The 24434-nt window shown below is 46.4% G+C and overlaps 1 protein-coding gene across 4 annotated transcripts in view; it reads left to right on the top strand.

The window, feature by feature from the left end:
• Positions 1-3422: 3422 nt before the first annotated feature.
• COL11A1 (collagen type XI alpha 1 chain) overlaps positions 3423-24434 on the top strand; it is a 254225-nt gene continuing 233213 nt past the window's right edge. For 3 of the 4 annotated variants that reach the window (XM_083510881.1, XM_083510879.1, XM_083510882.1), the window contains exon 1: positions 3448-4043. In XM_083510881.1, the coding sequence (XP_083367007.1) occupies positions 3923-4043 (121 nt within the window). In that variant the 5' untranslated portion in view covers positions 3448-3922. Of the gene's footprint in view, positions 4044-24434 lie in introns of all 4 variants that reach the window. The other variant, XM_083510880.1, reaches the window with a different exon arrangement.

The following is a 24434-nucleotide window of genomic DNA, read 5'->3' as shown; positions in this document are numbered from 1 at the left end:
ATGTTTTCCCCAAGGCTTTTTTAATCACAAACTGACATGGAAATGTGGAAAACTGAACATAAGACATGAGAAATGAGAAACTAAGAGAAATCAAAATTGACAGATTTGCCCATATCTGCCATCTCAGCTAATTCTGAGTATGCATGTATGGGACTGTACAGTAAGGCAGCAATCCTAGAAATCCTTATAAAGAATAAACCACATTAAGCTCAGTAGAATTTACTCCTGAGTAGTTGTGCTTAGGATTGCACCAAGAAGGCAGTTTGTTTGTGCATTTTCCCTTGAACCAAGTCCCAATGAACATAAGCAGGCCTTATTTCAGAGAAAGTGTGATTAAAATTGTACTGTAAGTCTTTTAAAATCGACCTTCACCTGGTCACCTGTGGCAAGACTCACTGCTCGGTAAGCAGACAGCCACTGTTTCTGTGTTTTCTTTTGGGCCAAGAATGATTAACACAGGAATGTGTGGGTAGCAGTAAAACATTTTTGTGGGCTAGTAAGTTTCGAGAACTTATTTGCAGAGGTGGGTGATTAATTCTAGCCTCCAAATTTAACTTTGGCGAAATACAAATCTGATCCTAACTGGTGCTCTTTGAACTGCCTGTAATGTGTAAGTATTGTGGTACATTCTAAGAAATGTGCTCTTTCACGCTTCTTCCCAGCATCCAGGAAGGCATCCAATTCTATATGTGCTTGTCTCTTTGCTTCATTCAGAAGCAAGGGTGTGATCATCTGTTGCTTAGGGTGGAGCCAGACAGGATTATTTTTTCCTGACTATGCAAGCAATGTCTTTTTCCATCCAGGATCAGATCACAGACCAAACACTGTTTGGATGTCTTTTTTTTAAGTAATAAAATATCCCTTTCATTATTTTCAACATGAGCTGATCATATAAAGTTGTCTCCACTCTTATTCAGCACTGCAAATATGAAATTCTGTTGGTTGACTTGATGAAGTTCTTAATCATAGGGACGTAGAGGCCACAGAATTAGTAAAACAATTGCTACCAAGTGAGGGGAATCATGTCGGCCATGTGATTGCACGGTGGAGATGAATCCTTTCCAAGTATTGCGGTTCTAGAAGATGTGTCTTTGTTTCTCCAGAGGAAGGACAGGGCCTGCAGCCGAACAACAAAAAAGTCTCATTGCACCCTAAAACAGACAGTTTTATTAGGACACACATCAGCTTTTGTGGATTGAAATCCACATCATCGAATGGACATGGCACAGCAGGGCACCCTTTTTAAACTCAGATCTCTATTACACGGCAGGGGAAAGGTTGTAGCTCAATAGTACACCATCTGTCTTGCATGCAGAAGTTCACAGGTTCAATCCCTGCCATCTCCAAGAGAGACTAGTCTGAAAGCCCATGGATCCACTGCCATATTGAGCTAGATTGATCTATGGGACCGACTCGATTTAAGTCAACTTCCCATGCTTCCACCTCTAAAGCGAAGGTTGGGGTTCCAATTTCCAGAGTAGAAAGGAGGGAACTTTCTCCATTTGGTGCTTAAACCCCTCTAGTTAATCCCAATTGCATGTAAGCCCGGGGTGGGGATTTGCCACTCTGCACATCTGCTCCCCTTTTGTTGGTAAATTGGATTCCTTGGCCTACCTTCACTAGTGTTGCCACAATTAAAGAATTGGCGCTGCTCTTCCATGTCTAGTGGTGGTCCTCCATGTGGGTTGCACCAGGCAGTGTCCTTGTACAGTGTGTCCATGGAACAGATCGATGAGTCTCCCCCTTACCCGTAATGGCCAAAATCTGCCACCTCTCCTTAGCACCACTGGTCAGGAGAGCTGGGTGGACAAAATCCAATCCATAGTTAGGCATGCTAAAGAAGCCATGTGTGTTTTCTGTTGGCTTTTGCAAAAGCTGACCTGGGTTTTTATGGGGAGAATGGATGAAGATCATAAAAATCAACTAGAAATTTGGTTTGGAGATACCGTAAGCACCTTCCTCAGCGGTGGTAGGGTTGCAAACTGATGTGTTTCTTTAGTGAGTTTATTTTAGCTGGGAGAGGGGAGGTGGTGGCCATGTATTCAGTTTGAGAAGAAGAGCTTCACTCTGAATGACAATTGATCAGTCACATGCGGCTCCATCTTGTGCTCAGAACAAATATTTTTTTGGGGGGGGGGCAAATTGTAGGTGTGTACAGGGATGAAGATTTCTTTTGCCATTTCTACTTGGTTTGCCATTTGACCTCATCCTGCTCTTCCACTTCACCTTATGCAATAGCAGCAAGAGCCTAGTCTCAAAGAGGCTGACTTTATTAGACTACCTTTTCCATGGAGGGACAGCTCTAGTTGAGATTCAAGCAGGCTCTCTATTAGCCACCTGCTTGGTCGCCTGTGGTGAGCCAGAGCCATCTCCTAAGCACAGATACAGTGGTACCTCGGGTTACATACGCTTCAGGTTACAGACTCCGCTAACTCAGAAATAGTACCTCGGATTAAGAACTTTGCTTCAGGATGAGAACAGAAATCGCGCAGCGGCGGCGTGGTGGCAGCAGCGGGAGGCCCCATTAGCTAAAGTGGTGCTTCAGGTTAAGAACAGTTTCAGGTTAAGAACAGGCCTTTGGAACAAATTAAGTACTTAACCCGAGGTACCACTGTATTTTATAATACTGGTCCTTTTCTTCTTTGAGGTTAATATTCATACAAAGAGCTGTTGCACATTCAGAGAGACTAACACCCCACTGCACTCTAGTAACTTTTGTGCAACTATTTCCAAAAGTCAGGCTCAACTTCGGAGAGCACTGTGTAAATCAGTGGCTCCCAAAGGGGCCGTACCACCCCTGGGAAATGGCAGCCCCTAAAAGACAAGGGGCAGGGTGTGTGTGCTGAAGGTGTAATTGACCAGCAGACTTTGAAAAGTTGATATCACTGGGTCAAGTTCATCATTTTTGCTGAATTAACTAAACTAAATAGTTTTAAAGGGATTTTGAATAAAAGTGCCATTAATTTACTGTTTGAATTTCAGTGTGCTGTTATCTTCCTTCGTGAGTGGTGTAAACCGCTATTCTGAACAATGCCTTTCATTGGGGGCCCTGTGAATGCGTTTATGGACCACCCCAAAAGTTTGGGAGATGTAAGTGAAGCCCTCAAATCAATCCTTTTTTTTGGGGGGGGGAGAGAATATCACACTTCCGCTATTTCTTTAAATCCCCGCTGTGTGTTGGAAACGCTGCTATCCATGGTCTCCCCTTTCCACTTTTCCTGCTCACCTTAAACTTAGCGCTTTTTGGCACGCATTCTGCTCCGGGTCTCCTTGGGCCAGGGGGAGGGGAGGGAGTGGGCGAGGCTTCGGGTGCGGAAGGAGGCGAGCTATTGGCTTCTGGCCGGCAGCCTCCTTGTCAGTTTGGGTGGGTGGGGGGGAGCAGGAGGGGGTGGGAGAAAAGAAGGGCGGGAGGAGGCGGAGGAGGGAGGCTGTCCGCTCGCTCGCTCGCTCGCTCTCTGGCTGCTGTTCTCCCCGTGCGCTTCTGGGCCAGCCCTCTTTTCAGGATGCAGCCTTGAGGGGGGATGCTGCGCTCTCCGCCTTTGGACTGAAGCCCCTCATTGCCCTGCAGTTGGGAAAGCAGGGCGCATCGGAAGGGCCTGGAGCCGGGCTGTCGAGACCCAGCCGGCAGCGAGGGACCATCCTCTCTCTCTCTCTCTCTCTCTCTCTCTCGCTCGCTCGGACCCTCTCCAGGCACCTTTCTTTTCATTTTCCCCACTCCCCGCTTTGGCACACCGGATCGGATGGATCTCTAGAGAAGACGGCGCGGCGCCTTTGGGAATATAAGTGGCGCGGAGGAGGCGACGGCGGGCCAGGCGAGCGAGCCAGCAGCGCGCAGGGGGCCAAGGCGCCCCGGAGGTTGGGCAGGGGGGCGCGCGCGTCGAGGTTTTTTTTGGCACGCTCGGCGCTGGAGGCACCCCTCTCCATGGAGACGAGGCGGACATGGTCCACAAGGTGGAAAACGAAACGGTGGTTCTGGGACTCCGCTTGGCCCGCGCTACTCGTCGCTTGGATGCTCCTGCTGGAGGCGGCGGAGGTCAGGGGAGGTAAGGAAGGAGGCCAGCCGGGCTGCCGTCGCCGCTTTCTCCTGTGCCCCGTTTGGGAACGGGGTGGTGCTGAGGGGGCGGGAGGAGAAGCTAGCAGGCAGGGAAGCCCCTGACTTGTCTAGCCAAAGATACCCGGGCTCACAAGTCCGCTCACATCTCTGGAGTGGTGGAAGGCACTCTGTGCGCGCTCAGAGGATTCCTTGCCTCTTCTGATTGTTGCGTAGAAGCCAGGCGCTTGAGCTAATCCCTGACCCCAACTTTGAGCTCCTTCGGACTTTAGGACGGGGGGAGGCATGACATTTCCATGAAGTCCCCCCGGGGAAAGTTTTTCTCCCCACCCCGTGACCAGTGGTGGGTTTGGTGATGCTTCTCCTCAGATTCTCTTAGTCTCAGGCTTCTACCTTGCTGCTTGCTTGGGAGTACTAAATTAACACTGAACCCATGTCAGTTTCAGCGTAATATCCATAGGATTAGGCTGCGAGTCTCCTCCGCTCGCTCCAGCTTCTTGAGGCTTTCAGGGAGTCGTGGAGCAGCGGCGGTGGGAAGGTGCTAAAACTGGGAAGGAATGCGGGACACTTTCGGAACAAAGCTACTTTTCTTTGTGCGCCCGGCCAATTTTTTGGAAACGCTTCGGGAAAATGGTTTCTGCAAACTCTCACCACCAGCGCAGCGCCTCTTGAACTTGCCGAAGTCATTAAGCCGATCAAGTTCACAAAATCTTGGCCAAAGAGAGAGGGGCTGGAAGGAAAGGGAGCGGGGGCTTTGTGAATGCTTGAAATAGGAGGTGGGAGACACTGTCTGTAGACTTCAAAGTCATGCCACTTTCTCAAAGGGGGTTGGAATAAATAAATGTTAAAATAAAAAAAATAGATCAGCAGGGGATTCTTTACAGCAGCAAACTCCCTTCGATCCTAAATGTCTCTCTCAGGTACTGGCGACCTCTGAGTATGTGAGTGCGGCTCTCTTTTTGGCTGGCGAGAAATAAGCAGTAAAGGGACTGACATTTTTGAGCTGCTGTAGCGTGGGACTTTTTTGGCACAGAGGTCTTCAGCCACTGTTTATGGGGAAAGAGAGAAGAGCACGTAGGAAGTCTTCTGTGGAGCCCTCAAGCTCGCGCGTTCGGAGAGCAGCAGCAGTTAGACAGCCCAAGATATCGCCTTACCTGTTTTGCATCTCCGACCTGTGACCAAACACACACACACAAACGCCAGAGCCCCAACGGGCTCTTTCCAGCTTACGTGGCAAGCCTCTGACAGGAGCTCAATGCATAGCGGAGAAGGAATCTCCTCCCTTTCTCCTCCCCTCCCCTTAGGTGCATCCCTGGGCAGGAAAGAGCGGGGCTGACTGAGTGGTCCGTTAGGTGTCTGTGGCCACTTGCGAGCAGGGTGCTATTCCCGGGCGTTTGCAGAGTCTAGAAGGAAGTTTGAAACTCCAGAGAGTTCCCGCGGGAGGAGGAGGAGGCGGGGGAGTCAAAGAGGGCCATGACAGGGAAGGTGCCTCCCTTTCTCCGCATCTGGTGTGTGTGTGTGTGTGAGAGAGAGAGAGAGAGAGAGAGAGAGACCCCAAGGGGAGAATTGCTCCGGAGGGCGCAACCCCACTGCTCCATCAGAATAGCAGCGGAGCCACCCCACAGCTGGAAATTCTGAAAGAAGCAGCAGCAGGAGCTAAGATACCAGCAATACGGGAAACGCGCCTTGGAAATAAATCTGCATCTCTGCACAGGACAGATATCTGCTGGTATCACTGCCTGGCAGTGCGCTGAGTTTCCCTTCTCCAGCATCAGCAGGTCTTTGTCACTTTCTCCCATCCAGTGGAATCCCTTGAAGTGATTGGGTCGTTTTCTTGTGGTGGTTCTTTTTGGTCCATCTCCTGCAGCCTTTGCAGCCTGGACTCCAAAAGCACACAAATCTTGAGTTGTTTTTCAAGGAAATCCCTAGGATAGCTGCTTTCTTCTTCTTCTACTTCTTCTTCTTCTTCTTCTTCTTCTTCTTCTTCTTCTTCTTCTTCTTCTTCTCTCTCGTGGTTCTCAGTTTTGTAAATATGTTGGTCTGGCTCACGATGCAAATCGACTGTGGAAGAGAGAAAGGTGCTTTCAGAGAGCTCCCTCTCAGCCTCTGGGTGCCTGATCACCTCTTGGACTTGTCAGTCACATCCCTCAGTCTTTCTGCCCCCTGCTGGCTCGATTTGGGTCTTCGAAGTGGGGAGGACCAGTCAATCCATACTCACCTCTTACCTTGAGCCATGAATTACTCCCATCCTGGTCTCCCCATTCCTTGGGGGCCATGACATGTGCGGGAAATATATACATCTTATTCCAAGCAAAGCAAAGCGATTTAAGGAATTGTAAAGATAAAAGCACAGTTATTGACTTCTTAACTTTCTCTCCCCCCCCTTCCACATCCCCTGGCTATCTGCTTTGTTCCCCAGATCTCCTTAGGAAATGAGAATGCTAAAAAGCTGAGGGTTGTAGCTTGTTTCAGATGGGATCAAGCTCACTTTCTCCAAATGAAGCTCAGATGACTGAAAAAATATGTTGGCAAGGGTTTTGCTGCATGGTGCCGATCTCTCTGGGGCTGTGATCCTCTTAAGCGCACTTAGCTGGGAGAAAGCTCTGTTGAAACTGGAAGGGTTTCCTTCCAAGTGCATGTGCTTAAATCTCAGATCACAGGGTAAACTGACAAGATCATTAAAAAAATAAATAAATCGAGCTTTTGTCAAATCCCTGCAAACACCTTATGGGAGTCCATGTGGTCCCTAAACATTCTGTCCTTTGTTTCTTTGCCTAGAGAAATCATGAAGTAGCTTTCTGTGCCATTGTAAAAGTTTGGAGCACATTGCTTGGTCGTTTCAGTGGGAATTAAATCCCAGTGAGAGTTGGATCTCACCTCGCATTTCCACAAAATCATTGATAAGCAGTTGCCTCCTTTATCTGCTCATTTCTTTCAGCTAACAAGTCCTCAACATTATAGATAGGGATCTTCACTTCCCACAAGATAATGCAGAAGGGGGGGGAGGGGAAAATCCAATGTATGCCATATGTGGTAAAATGCAATTATTAACATTAGAATTTCTGCCTCTGCTGTGAAAGGTTTTTCTTTTGAAAATGAATAAAATGGTTTAATATTGGACAAATATTGTACCATTTTCTATCAAGCAAGTCTTCACGCCATCTTAAACAGGTATCCTTAGAGCTTAGTATTTAACTTCCAATAATTCTGCAAATTTCTGGGTGGGGGAATCAGGAAGGACAAGATAGAAATCAAATAAATCTGTCAAAAGTTTTGAAAACAACTTATTAGTTAAATACACATGGGTTTGCTTGCATTCACAGAGCCTCAACCCAATGTTATGCATGCTTACATGAAAGTAAGTTCCACTGAGTTCAGTGGGGTTACTCCCAAGTAAGCATGCATAGAACTGCAATTGCAAAATAACCTCAGCAGAATTCCAATTCCCACTTCAATATTTTATAATATGATAATTTCCGCAATGGGACTATCAGTGGAGAATTCCCATTCATTCTCTTAGGGTTCTCCTCTTACGACAGAGAATCTGTCCCTCTCTGATTTATGCAACCTTTGGCAGAGAATACTTCCTTTCATTGCAAGTCTACTTAGATATCTAAGACTTTCTTTGATTCACATCACCTTTTAAATATGACATCTGTTGGCAGGGATGATTGGGACGAATGAGCGCCTTTTTTCAAAGTAGCTATAGAAGACGAGTAATTTACCATCCAGTTTTGTAAGGGTCCCTTGTATTAATGCCCCACCATGATAGTGAATGGGAAATAAAATGAAATATTCACTTGGTGTCAAACCTCATAAGACCCACGTTTTGCATGTCAAGACCCCAAGGCCACCCCCGTTTATGAATAAGACACAGGGACACAGATATTAGGTTAATGGTTATTGGGCAGATTTAGGCCACAACTTTATTGGTTACAGAATGTGAGCGGTATTGGCTTAGGCACTGGAATTGTCCCGACTATATCTGACTCCTGCCCACCATGCAGGGAGTCCTGTAAGGGTCAACCGCCAGTAGGGGGAGCACTGTCAATGCGAATCAACTCACGCTTACCCCTGGGTTCCCGATGGGGTCGTGGCATGGCCCCCTCCCTGGGTTTCGGACAAGATCCACACCCCTGATCCATAATCTCAGAGTTGTGGGTTCGAGTTCTACATTGGGCAAGAGATTCCTGCCTTGCAGGGGGTTGGGCTAGATGACCCTTGTGGTCTCTTCCAACTCTACAGTTCTATTCATTCTGACATGACTATATAAAAAATAGCAATTTGCTGCCTTTTTCCCATGATGAAACCGAAGGTTGTGTGCATAGGGTTCTCAGATGGCTAGATCTGCTCAGCTTTACAAGAATAAGCAGTAAACAATACTGAGAAGGAATTTAGAGGAAGGTTATAAATAGCCAATCGCCTGATCACCTAGTGTGAGAAACAGCCTCCTCCAGGTGACCAATCAGGGAAGCGTTTGCAATTGGAAAGAGAGTTGATTCTTCCCCCCTCCCCTTTTGGGCTACAGACATGGCACACCAATGGCTATCCATAGGGGAGTGTGGCAAAGCAGACTAGGGGGAAATTATGGGTTAGTGACTTCTGCAGATATATTTGCAAGTCTAATGAAATGAAAACACCTTCAAGAAGCAACAGGGGGGTTTGTTGTGCTTTTTTTTAAAAAAAAAGAAGCTAGTGCAACTCCTGAATGAAAAAAAAGGTAGAAAAAAAATGGGCCTACTTTTCTTGGCTGGATATGTCTAAATGCACATTTTTTAAAAAAATAATCCAGTTTTTCTTTTAATTAAAGAAAACATGAAGCTCTTCACAGAAACCACAAAATGGAAACACGACCCTGACTGTATGAAAATAGGGACAGAATGGGAATAGAATTTCTATATGAGAGAGTAATTTGGGTTGTTTCTTATTTCATTGCAACTACCATGCTAGTCTATGCATCATGAAATAAGAAACAACTTCAGTTCTCCTCTGGAGCTACATGCTGTTAGTAGAAAACCGCTTGTGTGTTGAAGGGGAAGGGCTCAGTGGTAGAAGACTGCAGAAAAGGTTCTGGGTTCAGTTCCCTGGCAACTCCGGGTATGGATGAGAGAGACTCCTGCCTGAAAACCAGGAAAGTGATGCCCAGTCTATGTGTGCAATAATGAGCTAGATCAGGGTTTCCCAAACTTGGGTCTCCAGCTGGTTTTAGACTACAGTTCCCATCATCCCTGACCACTTGTCCTGCTAGCTAGGGATGATGGGAGCTGTAGTCCAAAAACAGCTGGAGATCCAAGTTTGGGAAAACCTGAGTGGACCAATGGTCTACCTCAGTGTAAGATGACTTCATATATTTCTTTCCAACTTGCTGATTTCACAACTGGAATTTGCATATCCTTCAGCTAAACAGACACACTACTCGTTTGTTCCCCTATGTGTAAATGTCATTGGTTGCAGAGTGCAAGAGTTCTTCATATTTCTGTGTGGCTTGTCTTTGGCTTTGTGTCCTTTCACTCTAGCATTTGCCAATATGCCAGTGTATTAAATGTCACTGCCAACTTTAAAACAAAAAAACTGGCCTGGTCTCTGTGAAACCCAGGAATTAAACAGGTGGAACTTTCCTCCACATGCAGATGAGTGTTGGGAAAAGTTTGGCTATGCTAGATTTTTGTGGTGTAAGCTGCTTTCAAAAGAAGGGTAGTCATTGGGCTCACACCCAGTTAGGCTGCAGTCCTTACCATCTCCACTCAAATGTAAGTCTCACTGAATTCTGTGGGCCTGACTCCCAGCTAAGCGGGGCTAGGATTGCTTCCAATGTTCTCCTGAACCACAGCCGCGAGCAGAGGATCCCGATGCTGGCAGCAAACCGCTAAGTACAGCGCATGTGCGGCGTCGCATGCATGCACTGTATGTAGCGACACCGCACATGTGCTGTATAGCAGTTTGCCGCCAGCGCCACTCCAGCGCCGTACAGACAGTGATGGGATCCCTCCATTGCCGCTACAGCCATGTTCATGGCACCATCCATACAGTGCTAGAGTGGCACTGGTGGCAAACCGCTATACAGCGCATGTGCGGCATCACTATGTAAGGCACATGTGTCACACGTAGCGATGCCGCACATGCGCCCTACGTCGTGATGTCCGCCCCGGGTGTCACGATGCCGTCCTTCGCCCCTGGGCAGGCCACCAGGTCGAAAGTCCTGTCAGGCCCAGTTCCTGCAGCCAATCAAGGCATCAGGGCACCTGAGAGTCAGTTCCACACAAGCACAGTTGCAAAGACCTCCCTGGAACATCCTAGCCATGGTCCAACCAACGTGGGAAGTTGAGCAGCCACAACACTGCAGCTCTGCTTCCCTTTAATACTTTGCATGCTGATTGCAGCATCTGGGCTTGATGAGGCAGATGACCCTCACCTGTCCTGAGCCTACTGTAGCTACTGTAGCCACACCTCCTCCCAAAGCTAACACACCTCACCTGGGCTGCCTCAACCTCCCAGTTCTTCTTTCCTGCTGCTCCCTATGCCTCAGAGCCCAGCGTGTTTGTGGAAACAGGGGTCCCTCTGGCTCTGGTGATGGGTCCTGCTGTTCTGGTTCCTGTGCACTGACTTCCATCCCCCTTGGCATCTTCCATTGTCTCGTGAGTACTTTCTACAGCAACGTCTCCTTCTCCATCTCAGGCCTGCCCTGCTCTGCCCCAGTCATGACTACACCCCTTGCTGGGACCCTCTTCTTCCTCTCTGTTGCCCTGCCAGTTCGTGGCATCATTGAAATCAGTGGGAAGCCTTGACAACTTTCTGCATTGATTTCAATGGGGCCGGAGGTTGACTAGGTTTGTAGGAAGTTCTCTTGGACAGAATTGGACCATGAGGTCATCTAGCTCAGCAGTGTCTATGCAGGGGAGCAGGAGCTAATCAGGGTTTCAGACAGGGGTCTCTCACAGTCCTACCTGGCATAGGTGCCAAGTCCCTGGGGCCCTGGGTGCCCGAGAACCCACAAAATTACCCATGAAGGACACCCACAAATTTCTGTGCCATGGCCATGCACGCAGCATGGCACCCATGGCCCCGGGCACCCATGGTTGTGGGGCCAAGTTGGCACTCCTGCTCCTGGAGATGCCAGGGTTCAAACCTGAGGCCTTCTACATGCCAGGCCAGTGTTATAGCACTGACCTGCAATCCTTCCTTTCCGCTGGATCCAACCCATTGCATGTTTATGTGTGTGCAATACTTCAGGCATGGCCAAACGTGGCCCTCCAGACGTTTTGGGACTACAACTCCCATCATCCCTAGCTAACAGGACCAGTGGTCAGGGATGATGGGAATTGTAGTCCCAAAACATCAGGGCCAATACTAGATGATCTGTGAGGAATGGGGATACTGCGAAACTGTTATTGTCAATATGCAGTATCTTCCAAGAGTTCCCCATGTTTCAAATAAATTAGAACAGACAGTCAAATCAGAGAAACAAAGGAAGTGATTTGGAATGAGTCGAAATGGTCTCAATTTACAGTTGTGTCCCAAGGATTGCCAGGCAAAAAGGCCATGTCTTCCTCAGTGCATATCCCAACCCTGGCGGTAGAAAGAATCAGGGGCCTGTCAAACAATTGGCTGTTAAAATTAAGCATTTCTATGACAGACTTGTGGCTGAGTGCTGATTCCTCTCCCTCCCACCCCCTGCTTTGGCAGCTGATACAGAAATATGCCTGGTATGTTGTGTAGGTTGTGCAGTCCTTTCCTTGTCCTTCACCAGAAAGCTTGAGAAAGACCCCTGAATGAAAAGGAAGGTGGATTCCCCTCACCCGAAAGCCAGTCCTTCGGTGTGTTTGTGGAGAAAGGTTTTTATACTTCTGGTCTTGTTCTTTATATTTTAAAATATTTTGTGGGGAAGGGAAATCTCTCTCTTCTGTTACATATAAACAATGCACATTGGTTTTTTTAGCCACTATTAATAGTGTTGTTGTTGTGGTTGTTGTTGCTAAAGTGTGTACTGAGGAGTGACTTCCTCCCTAAACCATATCTCCCCCTTAGATGTTTTCTCTTGGGCCCCATTAGTACAATCCATCACACCACTTTCAACAGTCAATGGCTTTCCCCCAAGGAATCCTGGGAACTGTAGTTTAAGGATGCTGATAATTGTTAGGAGAGTTAACTCAGTGTTTAAAATTCCCAGAGTGGTTCCAATCCCTCCTCTTCTCCTGCCACGCACCCTTTGAGAACCACTGCAGTATACAATGCAACAATAACATCCCTGTAGTTCTTATAATAGATAGATATTTGCACAACAGATGTTAATAAAATACACTGCTTTTAGGAGGGTGTCAGAGTTCAGTTGTAGAAGATGTGTTTTGCATGCAGTGGATCTCGGATCCAGACCATGATATTATCATCTAAGGACCAGGTAGCCAGTGGAAGACGTCTTTCTTCCAGAGACTCCAAGGATTTGCAGGTGAGCAGATTAAAGCAGCATTCTTCAACCCTGGGTCTCCAGTCATTGGGTTACAACTCCCATCTTCCCCAACCAGCTTAGCCAATGGTCAGGGGTGATGGGAATTGCAGTACTAGCAACATCTGTGGACCCAAAGGCTGAGGAATGTGGCAATGGCCTAGCAAGACAAAGTCTGACATAATATAGGGCAACTTTCATTGTTCCCCACAGTTTAATTGCATTGCAGGGGGTTGGACTAGAAGACCCTTGGGTGCTTTCCAACTCTATGGTTCTAGGATTAATTCTGAGTATCTTCTGGAGAAGACTTTCCTCATTCTTCTCTTCCCTGCTACCAAAATCTCTTCCTCCCTGCAATTAAATCTGAAATGCCTTGCCTATTTCAAATATTCTGCATCAATAATTATAAGCCCTTAATTGGCAACTAATTGCAAAGCTATGAAGAGATGGTGGGGCTGTACTTCAACTCCCAGCCCCTGCAAGTGTATATCTGGCTAGTTCTGATGTCCTGGAGGGCACTTCCGGCAGGGAAAGCAGTCAGCAAAGCCGAGGAGGCTGAATTTTGACCTGGCACCTCCAGTTTTTTCTGACCCCTATTAGGAACTACAGGAAAGGAAACCACAAATTTGACACAGCAATTTTCCTGCCCTGTGGCTGTCTGGCCTTATCCAGGCACTACCCTATCTGCCAGAAGAGGGGGGGGGGAGTGGAATTGCAACATATAACCCCAAAAATAATAATGCTAAAACTGAAACGATACCTAAAACACTGGAACGATTCTATGCTCCTCACATATTATCATTATTTTTCTTTCGGTGTGTTTTGTTTTGAACAGTCCAGAACAGTAGGGTTTCTACCTGCCAGCGTGATTAAAATGTTTCTTTCTCTCCCCGCCCCCCTTCCACTTCCTTTCATAAGAAATCCTCATACCGTTTGCTAATTTACTGTTCTGCTGGCTGTTTGAGGATAACAGGGCACAAATAAAGTAAATGGAGTGCAGGAGACATCTCTTGTGCTTTTGAGAAAGAAAACAGATTCTTGCAAAGCTATCAAGGTTTAGGGTGTTTTTTTTGGGGGGGGGGGGAATGAGCACAGCCAGCCCCAAAGGCAGGCCGGGGGCAGGGGGTAGAGAAGAGAAAAGAAAAACCTCGTCTATTTACAGATTCTAGACAAGCAGAGAAAGGCACATTACCCGTGATCATAATTACAGTATCGAGTTCTTCAATGTAATGTTTGCAAACTGCACATGTTAATAGAGGAATTGTTGACCTTCTTATTCACGTCGGAGCAGGAGCCGGCAATTGTGGAATTCTTTCAGCACATAATCACCCCTAAGACGTGGCTTGAAAAGAAAAGAAAAAAAGAAACCCTCTAGTGAGCACAAGGCTGGGGTACCCAATGTAAGCCAAATCGACAGTGCATTCAGCATGAGAGATGGAAGTGAGATTATTCAGTGCTGGTGGCTAAGAACTGAAATGTAGAATACACATGGCTCCTTGGAGCAAGCCCACAAACCACTCCCAGCTTCGTCTTGTTTTCAGGTGCAGTGAATTAACTGCACATTGCGCTCCTAAAAGGAACCCAGGCTGCATTTGCATGGCAGTTTTCACAACTCCCCCCCCCCCCCGGTTAATTTCCGCATTCTGTTTGAGCTTTCAAACAATGGAAATGTGACTTCCAGAACTATAGGGAAATATAGGGGAACTATCAGGGAATATCATGCAAGTTTGTATAGGGCTGTAGTTTGCTAAAGGTCCTGAGAGGAGGAGGAGGAGTTGTTGTTTAGTCATTTAGTCGTGTCCGACTCTTCGTGACCCCGTGGACCAGAGCACGCCAGGCACTCCTGTCTTCCACTGCCTCCCGCAGTTTGGTCAAACTCATGCTGGTAGCTTTGAGAACACTGTCCAACCATCTCGTCCCCTGTCATCCCCTGTCACCCCCTTCTCCTTGTGCCCTCAATCTTTCCCAACATCAAGGTTTTTTCCAGGGAGTCTTCTCTTCTCATGAGGTGGCCAAAGTACTGGAGCCTCAGCTTCACGATCTGTCCTTCCAGTGAGCACTCAGGGCTGATTTCCTTAAGAATGGATAGGTTTGACTGTGTTTGACTGAGAGTTGTTAGGAGACCTTTGTTCCCTTTGCAGAGCTACGTTTCCCAGAGTGGCTTAATGATCAGTCCCTCTTCCCAGTGAACTCTGGAAATTATAGCTCTGTGAGGGGAAGGGGGGGGGTCTGCTAACAACCTTCAGAACCCTTAACAAACTACTGTTCCTAGGGCTTTAAGGGAGAGGCAGTGGTGTTGCGTCCTTTGCTGGCACCCACTGTGCCCATGCTTATGGTGGGACCAGGTGGGGCTGGGCGCAGAGGTTAAACAAAACTCGCTGTGCCAGCCCAACCTTTGCCATAGCCATTGGGCAGGCATAAGGCACAGAGGGTTCACTGGGCTGGGCTGTGCTGCCTGCCTGCCTGGTAGCAGCAGGTAGCCTGGTGGCCAATGCAGTTCTTGAGGGATGCATCTCCCCAATACTGGCTGGGCGGTCATTCAGAGAGGGGGCTGGAGTCATGGCAGTAAGGCCAGGCCGGACTCTGGGATCAGAGACCCCTGGTGGCAGGCAGGGCAGGGATCCCTGCATGGGGGCGTCTGGCTCACACACCCCAAATCATGTGCCCAGGGCTATGGCCCCCCTGGACCTCCCCACACTCTGCCCCTGGGGGTAAGCCATGACTGTGTAGCATGATGCTGCTTTATATGTGCAGTAGATGGGGACCCAGAAAGAGGAAGCTGAAAGCCATGGCCATCCTCTGGACTGGATGTAAGTAAGAAAACAGGCAGATGGGAGAGGAGCCTGGCTGAGGGCAGACTGAGATTAATTGGGCAGTGCCTGGGTGGGCCAACCTATTTATTGCAGTGCCAGTAGAAGCCAGAATAGATGGCAAGAGATTGGGTTGTATTCAATGTAGGACAAAGCACTTTGCATGAGCAGAACGACTTCTGATTGTGCAATGGGTCTTTCTCCCACCCCATCCCTCTGTGTGCCCCCTAAATCTGTCCTGGATCCCCCCCCCTCGGCAGCCTCCAGAACAGATTTGGGGTCAATGCAGGGTGCACATGGTGGGAGGAGAGTCCCATTGCACAAGCAGAAGTTGTTCTGCTTGCATAATCACTGCCCATTTTATTTAAACTTGTGTTTGTGTTTTGAAAACACATCATGCTCTCCAAAATGCATGCATTAGTGTCTGTACATGAGGGATTGTTCATGCCAGGGACAGAACCTAGGGCCACTGAACTTGGTCCATAGCTTCCCAAGCAACCGTGCATTGTCTGCATTTTGTAAGGCTTGCATTTGTGTGTCGAGGCCCCTAAGTCACCCCTGGGAGAACTAAAGACCAGGACACAGAATTTTAGGTTAATGTTAATGGGCAAATTTAGGCCACAACTTTATTGGTTACAGAATGTGAGTGGTATTGGCTTAGGCAAACTACGAGTAGGGGGAGCCCCGCCAATGTGGATCAACTCGAGCATCCCCTGGGTTCCTGAAAAGGGGTCATGGCATGGCCCTAGCCCCTCCCCGGGCTTTGGACAAGATCCCACTCTGTGACAGGTAGGCTGAGTGGCCCGACCGCAAAGCATCCCTACGTGGAGGTGGAACCGATTGATATAGAAACAAAGAATAATGTGTCTGAGAGCAGCGAGCCAGCAGTAAATCACACAGAGCAAACTGGAGTTAACGCTTTATTAGCAAAACAGGGTGTGCCCAGGAGGGTCAGGCCTAATGAGTACAGCAACGCAGGTCTTGCCTTGATGAAGCAGTGGCCAAGACTAAAGGTCCCTGTCTCCCAACAACTGGCTATGTCTCCTCTTCCACTTCATATCTGTTCAAATCCTAGAATGCAAAACTGGAAATTTGATCTGCTTGCCTGCTTTGCCAGTAGAAAATGTGTGAGAAGCTTCAAAAGAACGTGAGATTGAGTTCTTCAGAATGGAAGTTGGCGTGACATTTCCTACTTAGTACAGTTGTGCTAGTTTGCTGCTGCTGAATGCCTGTCCGTAGCACTTACTGTAACCCACAAACCATTTCCTTCCACAGCAGACCCAGCATCTCGGCCAACTAGTCCAAATGAGCTGCCTAATGGGGGTTGCACTTGAAGCATCAGGTGTTTGTAACCTCACAGAGGCTGGTGTCATCATGCAAGGCAATAGGATTGTCCGTGAGACAGTTTTGGGTTTCAGGCAGTCCTGTGTAGTTGGTGAGACACAACACAGCTGCCACACGTGTATGTATTTAATTTAGACACCCCCCCTTCTTTCCAAAGGCTCTGAGTAGTTCCTACAAATATTTTAATTGCTTTAAAGATGGGGCAATCCACCTCGCCTAAGAAATGGATTGTTTCCCCCCCTCTTTTTTCCATGATCACATCTAAAATACCTGTTGCATTACAACAGATATTCTGAAAGCTGCTTGCAGTTGTTAGGCTTTCTTCCCCAACCGGGAAGGGGCTAAACTCCCTAGCAGCCCTTTTGAGTTAGATTGTGCTTTCCTTTCCTTTTGCCATCAAGGAGCTTCATTTATGTGCCATCAAGCAGTCCATAGTCTTTGAGTTGGTATATCAGCCTAAATAATAATAATAATAATAATAATAATAATAATAATAATAATAATAATTTATTTATACTCCACCCATCTGGCTGAGTTTCCCCAGCCGCTCTGGGCGGCTTCCAATCAAGTGTTAAAAACAATACAGCATTAAATATTAAAAACTTCCCTAAACAGGGCTGCCTTCAGATGTCTTTTAAAGAGAAGATAGCTGCTTATTTCCTTCACATCTGAAGGGAGGGCGTTCCACTACTACCAAGAAGGCCCTCTGTTTGGTTCCCTATAACCACACTTCTCGCAATGAGGGAATCGCCAGAAGGCCCTTGGTGCTGGATCTCAGTGTCCGGGCTGAACGATGGGGGTGGAGACGTTCCTTCAGGTATACAGGACCAAAGAGTCCTCCAGTACCCCCTGAAGTGCTGTATTGCACCCAGGATAGGTATGGTGAACTTTTGGATTTCCAGATGTTGCCAAGCTACAGCTCCCATCAGCCCCAGCAAACATGACTAATTGCCTGGGGTGATGGAAGTTGTGGTTCAACAACATCTGGAAAGCCAAAGGTTCCCCACATCTGACATTCTTCTTTGGCGATCACTTGCAGCCGAGTAAGATTGTCTTCCATAAACACGGTTTTAACAATGAGTCTGTAAGTGACTGTGGAGGCCAATTCTGGATCCACACGTCCTTCCACAGTGGGGACATTGGTTCCCAGGCGGGAGTTGATCACGGTGTGGATTTGCCAAGCGTGCCTTCCTCTTAGCATGTTTCTCCCTTGCGTCCTGAACATTGCCTGGGCCACATAAGACGATTACCACATAGACATACATAACTTTATTTTCATTGCATGATTACTAACTGAGCTGTTGGTGACCTGCAGCTCAATGCAGGGTGGATATACTATGAAACCCATAAGCTTAAATTTCAGGGCCCCTAATTCTGGAGAGCCCCAGAAGCGACTTTAGTCCACATTCCTTTAAAATTTTGGGTCTACTAGACTCAGGTTGAATTGCACAACTCAAATGGATTAATTTTTGGTTGTATATATTTCAACAATCTCAAAGTTTGAGCGACAGTAGCACAGAAGTTATAAAAAGTGTGCTGATCTGTCATGGAACAACCCCATTGAAGAAGGTAACAGTGGTTACCCAAATCTCACTGCTGGTTGTGAATGGCCCCCATGACAATTCAAGCTTCAAGGCTCCCAAAATGTTGGTCTGCCACTGGCTCAATGTGCAAACTGGCATCCTTAGAGAAGCATTGTGCTATGGTGATGTGAAGTGTTAGGGAAACCCTTTAATTTGAGCTCTGTGATGACATTTGGATAGATGCCACAGCCAACCATTGATAAACATGAATGAATGAACCAGCTTCGATTAGTAGCAGTAATGGTCTTCTGAGAACTACACCAGAAGGGCAGTTGTAGATGCTAAGAACCTATGTGAACCTTAGGATTGGGCATTGATCTAATACTCTGACCTAGATTCTATGGTCTACATAGGTCCAAAAGTCCTCCATTTCTTAACATGTATTATTTATATGAAGGAGGACCATATTCTGTATTCTCAGGAGCCGTTGTACTATTCAGCCAGGAGGCAGGAACAATCCAACATCCTCTTTTATAAAGGTAGCATCACCGAGCACTAAGTAAAGGCTTTGGGAGTATGAAGCACATAAACTCAGATGAGAGGACTTCATCAGTTGTGAGAGGCTTATGCTTACTGACAGTTTCTCTCACTTTGGTAGACTGGCAGCAGTTCCAGAATGATGCAGTAAAATGATAGAACTTACAATACCCATATCACACTAGTTTCTTTTTCTTATAAAGCAAAAGAGTGAGCAACTGTTTCATACGTTGATTAAAATTTGCTATATCAGTTACATCATATGATCCCAGTATCTGACCCTTGTCCTGCTAGATCTGTGATCATCCTCTGATGTTGCTGAATGACAGCTCCCATCAGCCAGCCAGCATGGCCAGTGGTCAAGGCACCATCATCTAACAATAAGTGGAGGGCACTTATAGGTGAGTTATCTTTCTGGCCTGAGGACTGCATTCAACTTTGGCCAACCCTCTGGAGGCCACATACCAGCAGTGGGTGTGGCCAAACATGAGTGGCTGTGCAAGAAAAGTTGCGCCAGTATTTTCCTCCTTTGTAAGCTAGTTGTGCAAGTTGTAAGTGCCTGAAGAAGATGCCTGGGCTTTGCCACTGGAGTCCCTGGTTTGAAACCACCAGGTATCTTACACCCCTCTATTACTAGTGACACTCAGCTGGCTGCTTCTCCCACCCTTCTGTGTGCATACCTACTTCATGCTCCTCTTTTTGGGGGTTCGTGTTTATGTGTATGTGACGTTCCCACAAAATTGTGCCCGACTTTTAAAATGAAGTATAACAATATAACATTTTAGACAGAACTTCTGCAGGGCTGGAAACTATTTTGCCCTTTCAGATGAAAATCAGATTATATTCATAGCCTAGAAAGCTACATTGCTCTACAGCTTCCAATTTCAAGTAGCTAGAAGGCCAAAGAACTTGAACCCGTCTACTCACAGTTTAAAGTTCTCCTTTTGTTTTCAAAAAGGTCCAACAGGAAACCCCATGTGAATCCTTCAGTTTACTATCTGTGCTTGGGATTTGTGTTCATTGCATGGCACATAGACTGTGGTTTGGAAGCTGCTGTAAACATCTGTAGCAGTGTGACATGTACATGTTCACTATAATTTGGTGAGCAACAGAGCTGCCGATTCACATTTTCTCATTCTCCATTTGATCGCGATACGTGCATCCCCCGAGCGGAGAGCACATCGTGTTTCTTGCACCGCTTTAACCAATTCTTGGGTTACCATATTCTCAGATACAATCATGAAGCAAACACATTCCAGGAGTTTAACTTGGCACCAGCATTTCACCTCTGAGAGTATCAGTTACAAAAAGATTTTTTTAAAAAACTCCTGTAAAAGAAACAAAGCTTTTAGTCATGCAAATAAGAAGAATCACCATTGCTGAACTTGCTATCTGCCCACCATTGTATTCAAATGTAGTGTGACACTACGCATGATGAGAAAACTGGGGGGCAAGGCAAATGTGGGGCCAAGGGAGGAGGAGAGAGCTATTGATGACTATTTAAACTATGAGGGCTATGCCCTTTTTTGTGAAGGTTTTTTTATTATTATTAAGTTTTCCAAAATTTCACACATACATTTCAGTACATAAGAAAAATTTCCCTCCAACTTCCCACCCCCTTTCCCATGGTCTTTCTGTTTCTTTTCCTGTGTTGCACTCTGCCTTCTACCTCTTAAACCTCATCAAAACTACTGTAATCTTTAATCCCTTCTGTTGCTCATAGTTCAAATCCTACTCGTGTGTTCATCATGTAATATTTCTTTAAATAATCCAGAAAGGGTTTCCGTTCTTCCACAAAGCTTTCCTCTCTTATTTTAGCTGTTAACTTTGCCAATTCTGCATAATCCATCACCTTATTTATCCAATCTTCTTTAGGAGGAATTTCTGCTTTAGGGTCTTTCCATTTTTGTGCATAGAGAGAGTCCTAGCTGCAGTTGTAAAATACATAAACAACAGAACCATCTTTTGGGGGGACTTTTGTCCCTATAATCCCTAAAAGAAAAGCTTTGGGGGCTTTTGGGGGGGGAGGGGATATAGTTATTTTAAACATTTTTAAAATCTCGTTATATATCGTCTCCCAAAATACCTTTGCCTTCTTGCAAGTCCACCACAATGAAAAAAGGGGTCCATCTATGTGGTTACACTTCCAGCAGGGCTTGCTCTCAGCACCAATCAGTTGTCACTTGAGACGTCAGGTGATTGACAGCTGGACAGCCATGCCTACTGGTCCAAACCTGGCCCATGGGGGCAGGGGAATCAGATCTGGCCTAGTGGCAGGTACACATGTGTAAATCAGTAATTCTGCAGGCAGGTGGGGTACACACCTGACCCACCACAGTTGACATCGCTTTCATTTAGGAAAAAAACACCACAAATTGCTCATACACTCTCCTCACAAGGAGGCTGTCTGTCCAGCAGCTGCTCCTCCTGGCAGTGAGGAGCCAAGGAACAGAAGTTTAAGCTAGCATATGGCCCGGCATATGAAGTAGACAGAGCATTTAAAAAGAGATGGGAACCATGTTAATGAGTAAGGGCATTCCCCTTGGGAAATCAGACTTGTTGAGTTTGAATTTCAACACATAAACAGATGGTGGGAACAAGCAAAGGGATGGTGGCCCTATTGGCCATGATTCTGGACCATGGTTGAAAATGATGGATTAGATGGACTTTGGTCCTGTCCAAGAAGGTGATGTTTATATGACTATGTATCCTAGGAGCAATGCCTGAACTTTGTGTCAGGGATGGCCTACAGTGGCCCAGATCAAGCACACATGGGTTGGTTTTAGGGTACGTCATGGAAGGGAAAGCTGTGGCCCTTTGCATGTTGTGGGACTCCAGCTCTCATCAACCCCAGTCAGCACAGCCACTGGTCAGGCATGATGGGAGTTGTGGTCCCACAGCACCCATCCCTATTGGGTTTCATGTGAGAAAACATTTCCCCTCCTCTCTCTGGATTGGGTAGGCTAAGGTAAGGAACTTAAAGGATGGTTCACACATGTTATGCTAGCAAGTGGGGAAGTGCAGACACGCACCGAAATACAGGAACAAGTTTGCTGATGGCACAGGACCCATTCCCAGGATGGGTAAAGGAGAATGGGTAAAGGTTGCTGTAAACAGGACAGGCATTTCTATTAAATTCTCCCAACATTTTGTTTATATCAGGGAACAACCACCCCAACCCCCGGATGCTCTATAAAACATTGTCCCCCTATTTTGCCCTTTTTGATGTGAATATGTGAATTCCTTTAGCCTGTGTTGTGTAGTATGCAAGTTTCCTTCTGTATAGCATTCTGTTGTGGCTGACTGTTCAGTAACTAGGCATTTCTGAATGCGTCTGAGATGCTTGGAGTTATGCAATAGTTAAGTACAACCAGTTCAATTCTGATATTAAATTCCATTTGCTGCTTTAATTTTTTTGTTATTTTTGCTTTTCATTAGCATGCTTCATTTTATTGTATTAGGATTTACTAGTGCCGCTCTCCTTTTAAGATTGAATAATAGTTACTAATAAAACAATTCTGAGATGCTTTTTTAATATAAAAACAACAACAACAAGGAAATGTTTCTGGCTGGTTTACTAACACATCTGCTTCAAATGATGGGCTGTGTAAATTGGTATTGGGCAAAGAAAAGGCTTAACTGAATAAATAGGTATGTTGCTGAGGATCTGTAATTCCTTGCTTCAGAATATGAACCCTGGTGATTCATTACACTGAAATATAACGTGAGCATCATGAACTCCCACCATCCCCACAGTTCTTATTTGGCTTGGATTTTAAGTCAAGTTGGGGAAGAATTCAGTTCCACTCACCTGCTTGCTTCCACTCAGCTCACCACCCATAACTCTCCAACTCATTCCCCTTACCCACTTATTTGCCTGCTTTTTTTGATGATTCTCCTTCAGTGACTGAAAGTATGGAGGGAAGAGGACTCTCCCCTCCACTCTCCCAACTCATGATTCTAGTGCTGTTCCAGCCAAGAGTATTGGGAAATACAAGATTGATTAAGATGATGTCTGAACTAGGAGCCTTGGTCACAATGCATGTGCATGGTAGCATCAAAGATCTATGGGTAAGTGAATTCTCCACCACCACCCAGCCATCCCCAGTAACGTATGCAAAAAAGAGGTGGTTGGCAAGCTATGGCAGAGGCAATAAACATCTGGAGAGGCATTATCCATTCCCTAAAACAATTTTTTTTTACCTGGATTGCTGAAATGGGTCTTATAATATTAGATCTCCACAACCTGGAGTCATCAACCACCACCCTGGAAAAACTCCCTTCTCATTGCTAAGATATTTTGCTGATAGGTCTTCAGCTACACTACAGGCCAATGTCAGCAAGTTACAACTTGGAGCAAGGCCGAGGCTTCAGTGGCCATGCCAAGGATGAAACAGTGTCTGCTTCCCTAATGAGTATCCTCTTATTGGCTAGGACGTTTGGTGTGAGACCAGGCCTGTATCCTCTGAAATACGCTTAGGGATGTATACTGCTCTGTCTCTCCTTGAACTGTCTAGCAAAGGACTCTTCCTCCTGATAGAGGTTCTCTTTTCCTAATTCTAGTCAGCCATTAATTGTGACAGAAAAATTGTGAGCAGTAAACAAAGGGAGCTTGAACTATGAGTCAACTGTGCAACCATTTGGAAACAGAATAATTTGGAAGGATTTAATCAGCTGTGATATTGTGCACACACTTTCAAAAACCTGCTATCATTTATTAGGGGAACCCCCCCCCCCTACTTTGGCCATTTCTTTCTCCATCTTTGGAAAGGTGTTGTGTGTCTGTGATTAAAGACTCAACAAATGCTCGTATTGATTGAAGATAATGCAGGAATGCTTTTACGAAATACAGTACCAATCCTCATTAAGCTTGCACATGCCTGCATTTTCTAGAAGAGCTGCATACTTTCAGTTCCAATGAGAGGTATAGAAGAATGGGAATTCTGTGGTCTTCCAGTTGTTATTAAACTCCCCAATTCAATTCAGGGACGATGGCAGTTTCTGACCATTCACATAGAGACACCAAAGAAAAACAATTGCAGTACTTGGTTGGGGTAGATGGCATAAATGATCATTGGGATGGGCAGTAGCAAATGAATGTGGGAAGGGGCACAAACACTGCCCTGACCTCCCAACAGGTAAGTTGCTTCTGCTTTCTGGGAGGAACAAGGTGCCCGTGAGGTTGGTGCGGTGCAAACACACCAGCTGAGCCAATATGGTGCTCCAGCTAATGTGTTTGTATGACACCACCTGCCCTACTGCCTTGTACCTTCCTCTCCTGGTAAGCAGCAGTGACTCACCTGCTGGGAGGTCAGGTAAACACCACCAACTCACTATGCTGACTGCTGCATGTTGCAATGTGGAACATTCCCTGTTCAGGATTCCAGTTGTTCCATTTCCAGGCTCCCCTGGTTTTCCACTTCCTCCTCACAGTCTGGAAGTGTTCAGTAGCCCTTGAGGATGCTCAGACCTCATTGGACTGTTTTTGCCCCCCTTTAGGGTTTGTTCTAACAACAACAACAAAAGCAACAATATTTCTGCAAAGTTCAGGGCCCTCCCCACATTCCAGTTATCTTCCAGTTATGAGTGGGTGCTGCTGTTTTGACTACATGAATAATGCCACTCTCTGCCTAAACATCAGAAATTAAGGGAATTATAGCTTCAGACCTGGATGTGTATGTATGGTAGGGATCATACAACTAACCAACCCTGTGGATCTCACTCTGATA

The sequence above is a fragment of the Podarcis liolepis genome (genome assembly GCF_965112155.1).
Source record: "Podarcis liolepis genome assembly, chromosome: 6".
Classification (NCBI taxonomy): Eukaryota; Metazoa; Chordata; class Lepidosauria; order Squamata; family Lacertidae; genus Podarcis; species Podarcis liolepis.
The sequence above is the reverse complement of the archived record's forward strand: the minus strand, read 5'-3'. Positions and strand labels throughout refer to the sequence as shown.